At 38.7% G+C, this 14,813-nt stretch overlaps 1 protein-coding gene across 8 annotated transcripts in view; it reads left to right on the top strand.

Moving 5' to 3' along the window:
* Window positions 1–14,813, top strand: part of diaph2 (diaphanous-related formin 2) — a 397,495-nt gene that overhangs the window by 241,327 nt on the left and 141,355 nt on the right. For all 8 annotated transcript variants that reach the window (XM_084353751.1, XM_084353750.1, XM_084353752.1 and 5 more), the window contains 3 exons: window positions 163–264; window positions 3,965–4,204; window positions 11,475–11,604. In XM_084353751.1, coding sequence (XP_084209877.1) covers window positions 163–264; window positions 3,965–4,204; window positions 11,475–11,604 — 472 coding nt within the window. The remainder of the gene's footprint in view (window positions 1–162; window positions 265–3,964; window positions 4,205–11,474; window positions 11,605–14,813) is intronic.

Below are 14,813 nucleotides of genomic sequence, written 5' to 3'. Positions count from 1 at the left end.
AGCCTTGCCTGTATGGACTCTTTTCTCCCACTACTGTGTATTGTACCCTGTCATCCTTGTCTGCGACGTGATTTTTATCCTGACATGCACAGAAAATGAGATTTGCATTAACAGTAGCTCTTTGTGTGTTTGTGTGTTTTGGGTGTGCTCTCCCATTTGTAGAACCTGATAAAGAACCTGCCAGAGCAGAAAGAGCTGAGTGCGCTAGCGGAACTAAAGGGTGAATATGAAGAGCTAGTGGAGTCGGAGCAGTTTGGCATTGTGGTGAGTATAATTTCCTGGTGACTACTGGATCGGCCCAAGAGAACACACAGTATGCACATTCATACTCCCAGCCTGCTACTGTCAAACACTTGCAAGCATGCACAGTTGAGAAATTCAATTTTTATTCATTACTCACTCTTTCTGTCCCTGTATAGCTCACACAGACTCTCACAAATACACTGCGCTTTTGCACTTTGTCTGCCTTCCTCCAGCAATACTTCATACACATTTTTTTGCAGCGGGTCTGATGGATTTGCACAGCAGTTTGGCAAGAGACCGGGAAATAAAAAAAAATAAAAAAAGTATAAATATAGACTGAATTAAAGAAGTTGGTGTAGCCTCTGGGTCTCAAAAGTGAAGCCAATATGGAAGTGACTTTAACCCGTATCCGTTTGAATAGCCAGCAACTCCACTGGTTCCAAAAAGATGTCAGATTGTATGTAAAGCTTATGATAAAACCCTACTTCTCACTTGATTTATGACCTCACTGAACAGTTTTCTAATGAGTTTGTGGTCCCAATCGTTAGCTTCAAGTCTTCTTCAATCGAGCATGGTGTTCATTTTGTGAGTCATGGGCCCATTTAGAATAATTAGACGCTAAAGCAGGGCATGATTTAGGGCGTGGCTAAGTCAGTGCCACGGCAACCTGTCAGTTAGGATAGCAATGTGTATTCATGGCAATGTGTACATGTAACTAGCCATGAACATGTGTTGGGGTGTTTATTATTACCTCTTCAAACCCTATCACAGTGTGTTTTCAGTTCATGAAAGGTTCCTGATCTAAAAAGTCGACTATTCTTTTTTCTGGCAAGTGTATTTTGCTTTAAGCCTCTTTTTCTTGCGCCAAAATTGTCGTAATTCATTTCAAAGTTAACGTGAATTACACATTCATCTTTTAGCCATGCTGCCATGGCCTCACCTGCTAGAAGGTAGAGCTGGTGGTCGCTGGTTGCTTCCCTGGCTCCCTCGGCCGCATGTCGAAGTATCCTTGACCAAGATACTGAACCCCAAATTGCTTTTGAATAGCAGATCGGCACCTTACATGGCAGCCTCTGCCATCAGTCGATGAATGTGAGGAGTTTTGTAAAGCACTTTGAGTGGTCAGTAGACTGGAAAAGGGCTATAGAAATAAAGTCCGTTTACCATTTACCATTGGTAACCCTCCTTAGCTCCACCCTGTCGTCAAATAAGGCTCCAACATGCCACGATGGCGACAACCACAATGTCAAACCTGAGGCTTCAGAATGGTAGTCTACAAAACACTGGGTGACATCATGGTGGCTACTTCCACTTCTTTTAAACATGTGTATAACTTTGAGGCAGCTGCAGTAATGTTTAATTAAAACATCTATCAAAGGGCATATTTAACAAAAACGTCACAATTTGATAACCCAACTTTAAAATGATAGGAGCTATGATTATAAAAAAAGAAATCACTTTTGACTCGAGCAAAGAAAAGTTCAGTTATTTTTGATGAGGATTCAGCAACAAGAATCCAGCGAATGCCATATTTTTGACATCAACTGTCAATGTTGTCTCATGACAAAATCATGGCCTAAGGCTATGAATCCTGTCTGAAATAAAGTTCTTTGAAAAGCATGCGGCTGTAGTCAGCCAACTTGGTGATGCATCCCAAACCTCTAATCCTACTGACAATGATTAGCAAAAGTTCTATCTCTTCCAGAAATTGGATAAATAATGCTTTTGTTTTGGAGTATAGCCCTTAGAAAGAAAATATAAATTTTTTAGTCATCAATGAATTTGGTATGCACAAAACAAATATGTAATGATAAACAAATAATTAGAGCTGCAATCATGTGGTTAAACACTTAAAGCTGGATCTTCATTTTTGACCTTATCTAATGATGTAATTGACATAATTAAGGTTTTAAGACATATTGAAGAAGAACTCTTGTGTTACAGTCATAACATCTGTTTTTTATCCAGTGACCTGTTTTCTGCACATGATCCAAGGCCGATCTTGAGACACCTTGACCTACTGTTTCTTCACTGTCATTCACCTACAGTAGTATTCATTTACTGTAAATCAGTTGTAGAAAGAGGAAGTACATCATCACACTGTTCTGACCTTTCCACTTAGTTAAAGCTGTAATTACTTTTTAATTAACTGCTCTTGCCATCCATTTACCAAGTGAATACCAAGCACTTTCGTCAACTGTAAAAGGAAGTGCTATCTTTAAACTTGACTTTACAACACGATCATAGAGGTACAGTACGCAGTTTTACAGAAGAGATGTTCAATTAGACCCAAGGGTTGCAAATGTGCTCCATCTCCCTTGCTATTCTCTTTATTCGTTGAAGGCTTTTTTTTGCCTATGTCTTTTAGGAGATGTAATGAAGCAGGGGGTGGCAGTTTCCCTCGTGATCTCACCAATTTTGTGATCACATACCTCCCCACTGATGAAGTAGCTCCTCAATGCAGAGCTATTTAGTTCCCCTGGGAAATAAGCCATGTTCAAGCTTCTCTCTGCCAGAGCTGTCACCTGCGTGCTCGCTCTCATTGTGATTTCTCCTTATTGTATACAAATCAATTCAAGTGAAGAAGCGGGGAGGGGGATTTGTGTGTGTCTGTATGCATATGTGTGTGCGCAAGGAATTGAGGTGGGTGGGAATATTGGTGCAGGGAGGGTGGAGGGGTGGAGGCGTGTAGTTTGACGGACAACTTGCCCATACACATGAATAATTTTGAGCAGTAATGAAACATTATGGGCTGGATCTGAAGGTTGCCTTCAAGCACCGGATTATGCAGCAATCTGTAGAATTTGTCTGTGCTTGCTGCTTTGCCACATATCTTACAGCCAAAACCCTATTTGTTTTAATTTCCTCCCATTTTCATAGCTATTTCTCCTCTCATTTTCGTCTGGCTTCAGCGATTCCACTCCCAAGCCCACAAGTATTGATTGAGGCTGTTATATTATTTATGACAAATCTGTTTAATGGGGGATTCCTTTGTCCATATGAAAGTCAGGAGGGATGCAGGAAAGAGGGTAGTCATATTTGCTAAAGAGGGTAGTTGATTTTCAGTTCATTAAAAGTAGTCGGAGCAGTAATTACACTGGGGATTCAGCATGCCCATGGTGGCAAGGTGGGGTAACTTAATAGGGATCCTTCTCTTGCATTATGAAAAGCTCTTGTAGGAGCTCACATAATAAAACATAATACAATAAAACACATACTGAGATTGTGAGGAGCGGCATGATTAAGAACCTCGATAGTCACATTTACAAAGCTTTTTTGTGCCTTTATGCAAATTAGCTGCAACTTGCTTGTAAACAAGTGTTGCTCTTTAGTTAATACACAAGTTCCTAATGCCGGATTACAAACTGAATACTTTGCATATTGTAAGCGTGGTGGCATACACAACTTTTTAACTGCATTTCAAATAGTGTCAGTTTTGCATGGGGAAACTGTGCACCTCTTAAAATGAATGCAAGTGTGTTGTCTTTTAAACAAAATAAGAAAAACATAAGTTATTGTCTTTTCTGGTTAGTGCAAAAAAAGCCAGCAAGCTTACGTGATCTTCACAGATATATATGTAGTGAAAGTAAGTGCACCAAGAAGAACACAAAAAAATAAATAAACAATACAGTGTAACTGATTGCTACAAGGTCTTGGCTATTTGTTTATATGCAATAAAATGTCTTTCACTTTTTGTTTTTTTCTCAACTTGTATCCTTAGATGAGTTCAGTCAAACTTCTACGACCACGTCTCAACGGCATTCTGTTCAAGCTGACGTTTGAAGAGCAGGTGAACAACATCCGGCCAGACATCATGAATGTGACATTTGCCTGCGAGGAGGTAAAGAAGAGCGAAGGCTTCAGCAGACTCCTGGAATTGGTGCTGCTGGTCGGCAATTACATGAACGCCGGCTCAAGGAACGCCCAGACGTTCGGTTTCAACGTCAATTTCCTCTGCAAGGTAACAACGCAGCGGAGCGCAGAACACAGATGAACAGGGTGTCGTGAAACTGGCTGAAACATAAAATCAAAAGAAGTCATGAACAAAAAAAATGGGGATTCAGAAAGTGCTGATTTAAATTTAGACAGTAGACAACTGAGTCGTATTTTGAAATAGCCGTTTTAATTTATACAAATGACATTCATTCCAAAGCAATGTTCCACCTGATGCAAACGCATGGCAGATAACTTCATTAGTTGATAGAGAAAAGGATGGAGAGGTTATTTGTTACATGAGTTTTCCTGCCTCACCTTGACAGTAGAATACATATGTCATCATCCATTAACCATCTTTAGATCTCAATTAAATATACAACATACATACATATTTTAATGAATCTGCGTCGATATTCTCTGATGTTTATGCATCACAATTTAATCGATAGTCACTGAGATGCAATCTTTTGAAAATATACATTGAGATGCAGGCGTATCACTCCCAGTGAGACCTGTCCTGCCTTCACTAAATGTTGCTCTCAGATAATAGATACATGCTCATAACGTTCTGCTGTATGAGAAAATGGTGGTTGAACAGATGTGAACAGATGTCATGGCAAGTCCTTCATTCCATGCAGACCTCAAAGGACCTCAAAGGAAGACTGCAGGTCTTCTAAAAATCTGCAGAGCCTAATCAGCAATCAAATGAAACATGTTTCAATACAACAAATAACAGAACCGCGATGAGGCGTGGAGCGCGGGGGAACTTGAGCCAGAAAAGAGGCAGCATCTGTGTCCACTGCCAGGTAAAATCACAGCATGCGAAGATGTGAAAGAGAGGACTGGCAGACGTGCACACACAGCTATACTGAGCACAGCCAAGCTCTTGAAGCAGACTGGTTCGACTGCACACACATACAGACACACAGGCTCTCTCTCTCTCTCTCTCTCTCTCTCTCTCTCAAACATGAGGTTTTCCTACATTGTGTTGTTAGAGGAAGAGGCCTTAAGCTGAGGTGGTGACTGTCAGACCCACTGTAGACAGAGCTGTGGGGTTAGTCATGTCAAAAACGAAAGAGCAAATTGGCTCTAAAAGTAGAAAATGGTGAGTGTTTCAAAAACTAAGCCTTTAAAACTGGTGTCAGAGTTGACCAGAGCATGATTTTCTGCAATATTACTTAAGTGTTTAGTCTACATGTACTTGACCACATTTTCTCATCAGTAAATTCATCTTTAATTTCACATTCATTTATTATTCCTCTAATTCCACATTAAATTTATTTTTCCTTTTTCTGGGCAATATTGTTTTGACAAATATAGTACAGAAATAACTTGAGAATAGTATTATCGATCAATGTGATTGCTCTTAAACCTCCACTGAAATTGTTTTTAGAAAAAATATGTCTTTTCTTTAGTTTTTTCTCCTTACCTTACATTACATTTTAGCTGTAAATTGTTTTCACTCATTTAGTGTGCAACAGTTGCCGTTGTAACGTTTACTTTGGTAGGTCAATCTTGAAAATAAGAGCTTTCAATCCCAGTGAGGGAATAAAAAACCCTAAAACACCAGAAAGGGAGGGCCCTTTTCTGAATCATGGCCACAACACTTTAAAGAAATGTTCAACTTTATTTCATGCCAACTGGTTACAGGATAAAGATCCATCAAAAACATTAACAGCTCGTAAATCACCAGCATGTGATCAAATTATGATTTTGCCGAGAGCCAAAATTTCACTTTGTTGTCTGGCCCCTTTAAAGTAGCTTTGGCATTATGTGTAGCTGTGTAACAGTTTTTAATGGCTTATCTATCTGATGATAAAACTGATGAAAAAAAAAAAATATTGGGCAGCCTTCAGAGTGCCTAGAGAGGTGCTGAAACAGGGGCAAATTTCTCCTCCCAATGTGCCTAAGTTTGGCAGTCAAACCGTGGGGATAAACAACCAAAATAAGTTTCAGAATCCATCTATTAGGCAGCATGTGTGAGATTCTATGACACTCTTGGTTTTGGTGTCATTATTCTCAAACTCTCCGCTGTGCTCTAGCAGTGCTACAACTGTTAGGTTAGGTAGACAAAGACAAATCCATTCTAAACGATCGTGTTTTAAAAAATTTGGATTTTTGGGGACATGGGATTTTTCCATAAGTTCGGATGCCAAAAGCCACCGCCCTACACGCATATTTGAAGCCAGCAATCTTGCAGGTGTGAAAAAGAGCTTTAGCACGGTGAATCCAGTGTGCCTTCTGTATTCCTGCAAGCTCACTGAATGAGTGTGGAGTGTCAGTGTAGAGTCTGGTAATGCCTCAGGGGGCTGATTGGACCATTATAGATGGACAAGGAAAAAAGTCTGCTTTCTCACTTTAGTCAATCAAGTAAATGGACCCCTGGGTGGCAGGTCTAGGGTACCTAATGGGCTCATCAGGGAGGAGGGAGTTTGATGATGGGAATGAGCAGCAAGGGGAGAGCATAGGCTGACCCACCTACAGCCCACCGCCACAGCCCCTTGTCCTGCCAAGGACACGCAAATCTCCTGGGAGGCAGCTTGGTCACACATATCCAGCAAACTGAGCATTCACTCTGGTTTTTGCAAGGGCAACAGTAAAGTGTTGAATTCATGTCACTAACCTTCGATGCGAAAAGCATGTGTGTAAACGACATGACGGGAAAGTTTTAGATTTTTTAAAAAATACCCGCATTGTAATAACTGAAAACTAAAAATAAGCAAGATGATGAAGAATGTAGAAGAGACTGTTACCATATTGGAACATATTGAGTAAGTGGATAAAACCATCTGCTGTATTACTCAAAAACAAAGAAATATTATTCCTCCTGGGTCTTGTCCCTGCCTTACTGGGGGAAAACACTTTCAGAGGCTCTGCTTAATAATTAAACACTGCATGGCAATGATTTGTGTCCAATTTAGGTTGAACAGAACAGGGTATCTATTAGGCACTTGACTTGTTTAACAGGGAGTCATCTACCTAACGTTAGTGTGACCTTGTGTCCTGCTTTCAAAATACAACATTTCCCTCAGCTTAAAAGATGGTTTTATTATACAATGTATTCAATGTTCTTTGTCTTCATGGAACATATTCTCAGCAGTGGACTTGTGTGCTTTTCTATGCATTTACTTTGTATGTTTCCTGCTTCTTATAAGCAATATGAAATGCAATCTGAAGAGTTAAATTGATTTATCAAGAGCAGACGATCCTTCTTTGTTTGCATGCAGCCATATTCCCATTGCCACTTCTTCTTTTATTAGTTAATTGTTGTGTTATTTATTTATTTTCAATCTAGACATTCAAGTGGAAGCATGTTTGTTTGTAATGCACCTCGCCTCTGTGAATGCTAAATGTATTGGAATGTGTAGCACTAACTACTGAGGGATTTATAATAATACTACCTCAAGGCGATTTACGTTATGAAAGATTGAGTGATATCACAATTCAGCATATGCTTTCAGCTGCACGGTAATGAAGCAGCAATTCTTCCATCTACTTCAAATGAACAAATGTGTTTGAAGAAGTAGCATTTATACACGCTCCATCCAGTTGCACCATTAAAACATAATCGGATAAGACAAATCGTAAGTGACTAATGTAAAACTATGGCAGCTATAAAAAAATAGGTAGTGTTAAATAAAAGATTTAATGTTAAACTCCAGGTAGTCTAAGCTCCTCAATGAGAGCATTACAAAGCTTAGGAGCTCTGGCAGTTAAAGGCTTTTTTTTTTCTTTTCCAGTTTTGACTTTGAGCACAAACTTTAAAATGGCCAGGACAAGGGATGGACTGTGATTAAAAATGACCCCAGACTTTGACGCAGACCGGCTCACTACAGTCGGTGCAGAGATACGCCACAGCCCCTGGCACAGTTCTCACGATACCTGAAAGCCGCTTTGACTGAAATTCCTGATGTAAAAATAGTGTGAAAATAACATCAGCGCCTTGGGCTTTATGTAGGATTCCCCCTGCCCTTACAGAGGCCCTCAGCAGAATGCGTTACCACTACCAACAACAGCCCTTTTTATCTCAATATACTCTGTTTAAACGATACAGTAAATTTGCGTGCGAGATATAAACTAGTCTCCTTGGAAATTATCTATTATGAAACATTAATGTTTAATAACCATCTCTAGTGTCTCAGTTACACATATGTGCATTAAATATATCATAACATGGCATTATAATGTTTGCTATCCTTGTGTTTGTTTCTTATTTCTCTGTCCAGCCTGGTCTTACTCCCAAGGCAGCATGAGCCTATACTTCTCAGTATGAATCTGTAAATGACACCCAAGGGTCATTTGTGGAAGCACCCATCTAGTGCAGAAGTATAAACAGCAAGCAAAGTCTGTGCCAGGAGGTGGTCAGATGGGTCATAGCAAGGACTTTCCCCCAGGCGACTGGGGTTCTAGTCCCATGTGTGACCAAGTGTTAAGATGCATTTGTTCTTAAGTTATCTTACACAAATCACGTACCATAGTTAAGTTAAGTAACGTGACGTAAAGTAGTCATTTAAACCTGAAGCATGATCTTTTCCTAAACCTAGCCAATTAGTTTTGGTGCTTTAACCTAACCAAACCGTGACCATTTCACATATTTAATAATAGCAGTCAAAAAGTCACGATACAACAACATACAACTACTGTATGTGCGATGACAATAAAGGCAGTGAGGAGTCAGGAGTGAGAGCGTGACTCAGACTGCTGTCATCTTTATGATATATGTTTTCATTTAGTGTGTTATGTAGGTTCTCGTGCACGTGAAAGGTCTTGAAACTTTAAAGCCCAACAGGAGCTCCTCTCTCCCACACAAAACACTCCTGCCCAAGTGACTGAATGACATCACACTTCGTCAACAGGTCACACATTTGCATAACGTATGCCTAATGGCTAGTTTGGCATGTAAGAATTGATTTAGCAATGTTTGTTCTGTTGACATTAGCGCTGCTGGCTGAGGCATGTGTGAGCTGACCAATCAGGGAAGACTGGGTATTAGGGAGGGAGGCCTTAAAGATACAGGAGCTAAAACAGAGCATTTCAGACAGAGGGGGAATACAATGCTGCAGCAGTGGACAGAAATATGAGAAAACTGATGATTTTTTGAGCGCTAAAGCATGTAAACTATGTCTATTAATAGCCCAAAATAAGATTATGAACCTTAAAAGGAGCATGATATGTGTGTTATAAGACTCACAGTTAAGGAATAATGGCCCAATTGTTTTGACTGTCTTTACAACCATCTTAAAAGCTTGAAACTCCGTGTAGAATGTTTTGAACCTAAGGCTCCGTAATACAAAATATCCATATTTTTTAAAAGGAGCATATTAGTTTGAAATGTTTTTGATAGATGTTTTTTGTCCCTACACATCCGAAAGATGTTCTCTGTGGGAAGATGACACACTTCTCTGCAGTTAACAGTAAACTACTGATGGGTAGACATCAGTGAATGCTTCCAGTAATATAAAGTACAGGGTAAAAAGGAGAGAAAATAACTGCTCAAATTACGCAGTACAGTGTTTGCGTGGGTCACATGATGTCTTTAAAGCTCAATTTTCACCACATTTTTTTTTTGTTTTATTGTCAACTTTAAAATAAACCTAAAAGGCTCCCCAGACTTTCTTTAGAATTAAAATTGAAAAAGCACAAATTATTTAATTAGAGTTGTACATATTAAAATATTAAAATTGTAATATAAAAAGTTTGAGTAAAGCACTTGGAGTGGCATGTTTATGAATTAGTGAGTATGCATGCTTTGTGAACCGTGTGGTCCAGTTCATTATTTCAGCGATATTCACCTCACAGTGCTAATATGCTTCCAATTTCATCTAAAATTTCAATTGCTCCCTTATTACCTGAATCCACGTGACTTCTCCACTTACACCCACTGCACTCAATAAAACTCCACAGTATGCCCATTCTCTTGCCCTGTATCGGCACTGGAATGGCTCAGGTTAAATATACTACACTAAATCATCAACGCATCACATCAGTGAGGCTTTGGACATGCTACTACAATCTAGAGCTAAACACTGCACCACTGTTCCACATTATTCCAAATTATTGTTTCAGTAAATCTCCTGTTTGTTAACACTCACAAATCCCTAAATGATTTTTTTTTACCTCTCCCAGTTTACCCTCTCTTTATTACACGTTACTAATATTAGTTAGCAGATGAAATCAGCATACAGCAGATGCACTTTTTTTTCCGTTTGGTAATGACAGTTTGGGGTATAACAATAAACAAATTAAAATTTAAAATCCATGAAATTAAATTGTGATTACCCAACGTGAGCAAGTGATTGATCCTCATCTAATGAAAGTGTGTGTGTGTGTGTGTGTGTGTGTGTGTGTGTGTGTGCGTGTGTTGGTGTGTCTCTGACTGCCTGTTATTGTTTCAATTCACAATTTCTTGAATGCGTGTGTGTCTGTGTGTAAGAGGGAGAGAGAGAGGAAGTACACACATGTGCTTGCATGTGCACATGTGCGAGCATGTCCAACTGCCGGCTGTTTACAGTGCGGATATTATCGGTATGAGTACACAGAGGTGGGTTGTGCTAATTAGTTTTCCCAGCATGCCGTTCGAACAGCATGGCAATCACGGTGGGGAATGAATATGGAACAAGTTCCCTATGCACTGATGTGGAGACGACTCTGGCTTCTGTGTACGAACACAGACACACACACTCAGATACACTTGGCAAACACAGTACAGTACTTTTATTCAAACTTTCCTGCCTCACTGTTTTATTCTCGTGGGTGTGGTATTATTTTGTGTGTGTGTGTGTGTGTGTGTAACTATATGTGTGTATGTGTTTTTTTTCCGTGGAAGTATGTTATGCATTAGTATTTTATCTCCTGCTCATGTACTGTACTGTCCAGGCTCGCATTTGATGGAGCTTCACTGAACAGTTAGATATTACCTATTACATTCAGTACCTTATAACCTAGACGCAGAGGGATTTGGTTGTGCGTTGAACATAGGTAAGGCGGATTAACCCATTAAATATTTGTGTACTTTGTACTGTTCATATTTAAATGAAAAACTAATTCAAGTCACTAAAACATCAGCGCATAATTTCAAATAATTTTGGGGCATTTTTGTGCCTTTATTTTGACAGTCGGTGTAGATGTAGACAGGAAACAGGTGGGACATACAATGGTATATGCACCTTGGCCACCTCATCCATTAAGCTGTGTGGTACATTTGAAAAGTGAATGATTGATGAAAAGTGTGGATTGATCAATTATTTTCTGTTTTACTAAATATTTTGTTGTTTGTTTCTTGGTTTTCTTTTCAGCTCCGTGACACGAAGTCCATCGGTCAGAATACAACGCTTCTTCACTTCCTGGCTGAAAAGTGTGAAGATAATCACAAAGTCATTTTGAAGTTCCCAGATGAACTGGAGCATGTGGAGAGTGCCAGCAGAGGTATGTCTGTATCTCTTGAGAGTATCTGAAATATAGCACACACATGTAGTTTATAAAAAATTAACTTTCATTGGTGTTTTAATATAAACTACTCGAAGATATTGTAAATGCATTATGATTTCTAACCTCCACTATATTCATTAATTTATTTTCACCACATTCTCACCCTTCACTTCTCTGTTCCATCCCTTGACAACAGCCAGCACTGTCTTTGTGACAGGAATAGAGTTGTTTGTCTGACCACACTGTCATTCAGCCTGTCAATAAACTAATTCCACTCTTAATTCTATTCTCAAGCATTTGGTGGAATCCCTGGAGGCTTATTTACTTTGTTAGTCTCGTAATTGGTTATTTAATCTAATTCAACTAATTATGCACTTGACTGAGACTGCCAGCCATTGTGTAAGTGGACTGAATAGTCTTTGTGTACTGTGTATATTTAGATGTCTACATGCACACATTTTTAAATTATATCAACTTTGTCATTTCATGGAAAAGAAGGAAATGCCAGTTAATTGACTGAGACCACTAAATAAATGTCTCCTCCACAAAACCCCCAGGAACTATTTAAGGGAGTGAGGATGCAGACAGCGGTTTATTCTAGGCACAACATTGCTTCTCTTGTTTGATTGATGATCACATACAATTAAGCAGGATTTTCAGTCGGATACTGTAACAATGAAGCAGCGTCCTGTTTATATTATGAGACATTAATTGAGACTGCTTGGCTTAATTAGACGAAGGGTTACAAGTTTTAAATAAGCAAATGATCTTATTTTTGAAAAAACAAAACAAAACGAAAAAACTTTAACTTTTTTCAATTCTTCTTAATTTGTGTACCATTAAGAAATGATTCTCTTTTTTTTTCTTCTTTTTTTTATGTTTTATCACATATGTTTCCCTGTCATTTTAGCATGTTGGAGCTAAATCTAAATCTCTGCCTCTAAAAATAAATTTGATTCGATTTGCTTTGAGGCTCAAAAGAACCTAGTGATCAAAGGCTGTCCTCTGGCCGGTGTCTTTGGAAAGCTTTTATTGCCTGTAGAACAATAGACACGGCTGAATTGTTTCCCACTATCTCCAGATCCCTTTCAAGAGCTTTTGGTCTCCCTTTATGTAAACTGGCAAAAGAAAATTGCTGCCTTTTCTAATTAAAAACAAACATATCATATACAAAACATAAAGCAGAACAGAGCGCTAAAGAAAATCACCATGTTGTTGGGCCTTCCTGATTTAGGAAATCTCATGTGAACAAACCTGTGTAAAGCCTGTCGCCCAGGCATGTGATTTCTGATTGTTGATTGCCAGAGGCTGAGGAGTTGACATAAAGAGACACTGACAGCAATGTGGGGGATTCAAATGCAATCAAATGGCCATCTACAATGTTTGGAAGTTGCACAATTAATGTCATCGATAAGTGCAATCAGGCCTGGATAATTTCCCCTGGAAATCATAATTTCGCTTGCCTTGATTGGCTGCTTCAGACCTTCACTCCACCAGTGCACAATTTTGGAAGAAATTGGATTGCTACCTTGCGTCTGCTTTTTATTCACCAATTTTAGCACCTTTTAAAATTGTGGATGTTTTTGTATAGCAGAGCTATACATTTTTAAATGAAGGATGATTGAGGGGTATTGTTAACTGCATCATTGATTATTTCATTGTTTTGTTAACAGAAGCTTTTTCTAGCACTTGTGAATTAATGAAGATGTCTATTAGCACCTTACTTTGCATGTGTTGATATCACATGCATCACTAGAAAGTTTATCTCCTGTAATATAATAATAGTTCTCACTTGACTAGAATACTTTCTTACTCTACTCTTTCTTACCCGACAGCAGATGATTGTATATCGTATTATGTCAGAAATCAGTATGCTAGCCTGGGAGAGTAAGAATGGAAGCAAGAGGTTAACTTTAACTAAGGTCAGCACATAGAGATCTTCCCCTGGGAGACTCTTCCTCTCTCCTAGGATTCAGACATTATCAAAGCCTACCTGTATCAAGGTCAGTTTTGATTAAAATTCACTTGATTATGTAAGGAGGCAGGGGCAGCAAGCTGCTGATGTTCCAGATAGGAACTGGACAAAGGGAAGGCCCATGCTATTACAGTAATATTAGTAAAAAAAACATGTTTTGTTAGTCATTTTTTTCAAAATCTTACACTAATACTAATACTAATACAAATTAAAAAACTAAAAACTAAAAATAACCGTAAACGGAATATTTTCTTTTACACTTTAGCAATTAAACTGCTGATTTGCTGATTTGAGGTTATGCCTTTTTCTTCAAATTGTTATTTAGCACAGAGACGGCGACATTTTATGAACGATCATGAATTAACTCTAGGTGCTAATTAACTTTATGTCTGATCAGTGTTATTTTACTCTGTGCAATTATGGGCTCAAAAGTCTTCCATTTTTGATAAAGTTTTTGTGACACAGGAGCCTTCAGCACCCACATTTTCTTTCCGTGCTAAGCTTGGAAATGCTTGAAAGGATCTTTGAAATACAGCTTGCCAGCAGCAGTAAGGTCATGAAATCACAAAATAAAAAGGAGTATTTGTTTAGTTGCTGTGAACTCTACTTCTCTAAGATAATTTGCCTGCAATCAACCAGTCCTTTGTTGCAGTGTTAGTGGAGGCGTTTCAGGTTTTCTGCTTAAAAATATAACAAAAGACAAACAAACAAATGAAATCCTGGATGTATTGTACTGTAATACTGCTGTATTGTAAGTTGCTATGGACAGTGTCTGAGTGTCTGTCTTGAATGTAAAATAATGTTATGCAATGCAATAAGCCCCTGCTGCACTTCACTTTACTTTCTTTGATCGGGTCTTCTTGGCAGTGACTCTTCCTCCCCACCTCCATAACCTCCAGCAAGCAGGTTATTATTTATTTCTTGTTTGTCAGTTTAATTATTTGTTTGATAGCAGCACATATTTAAAAAAATAAATAAAAATAGTTTGACAATGGGCTAGGGATCAAGTGATTATTTTTTGGTGCATTGACAAAGCATTTTATTTTCTCTGATGACTTCTGCACTGCAGTACCTTTGATCATGGCTTCAGTGCAAATGTATCATTGTGTCATTACGTGTATTTGGATGCAAATCTAGATCCACGAGCAGATTTAAAACTTTGAATGTACGTCCATTATTAAAACAAACTACAGTGCATTTACAGTACATATACAGTAGATAACTACCCACC

Source organism: Pagrus pagrus, assembly GCF_965226575.1.
Source record: "Pagrus pagrus genome assembly, chromosome: 5".
NCBI lineage: Eukaryota > Metazoa > Chordata > Actinopteri > Spariformes > Sparidae > Pagrus > Pagrus pagrus.
Note: the sequence above shows the minus strand (reverse complement) of the source record. Positions and strands in the feature narration are given on the sequence as shown.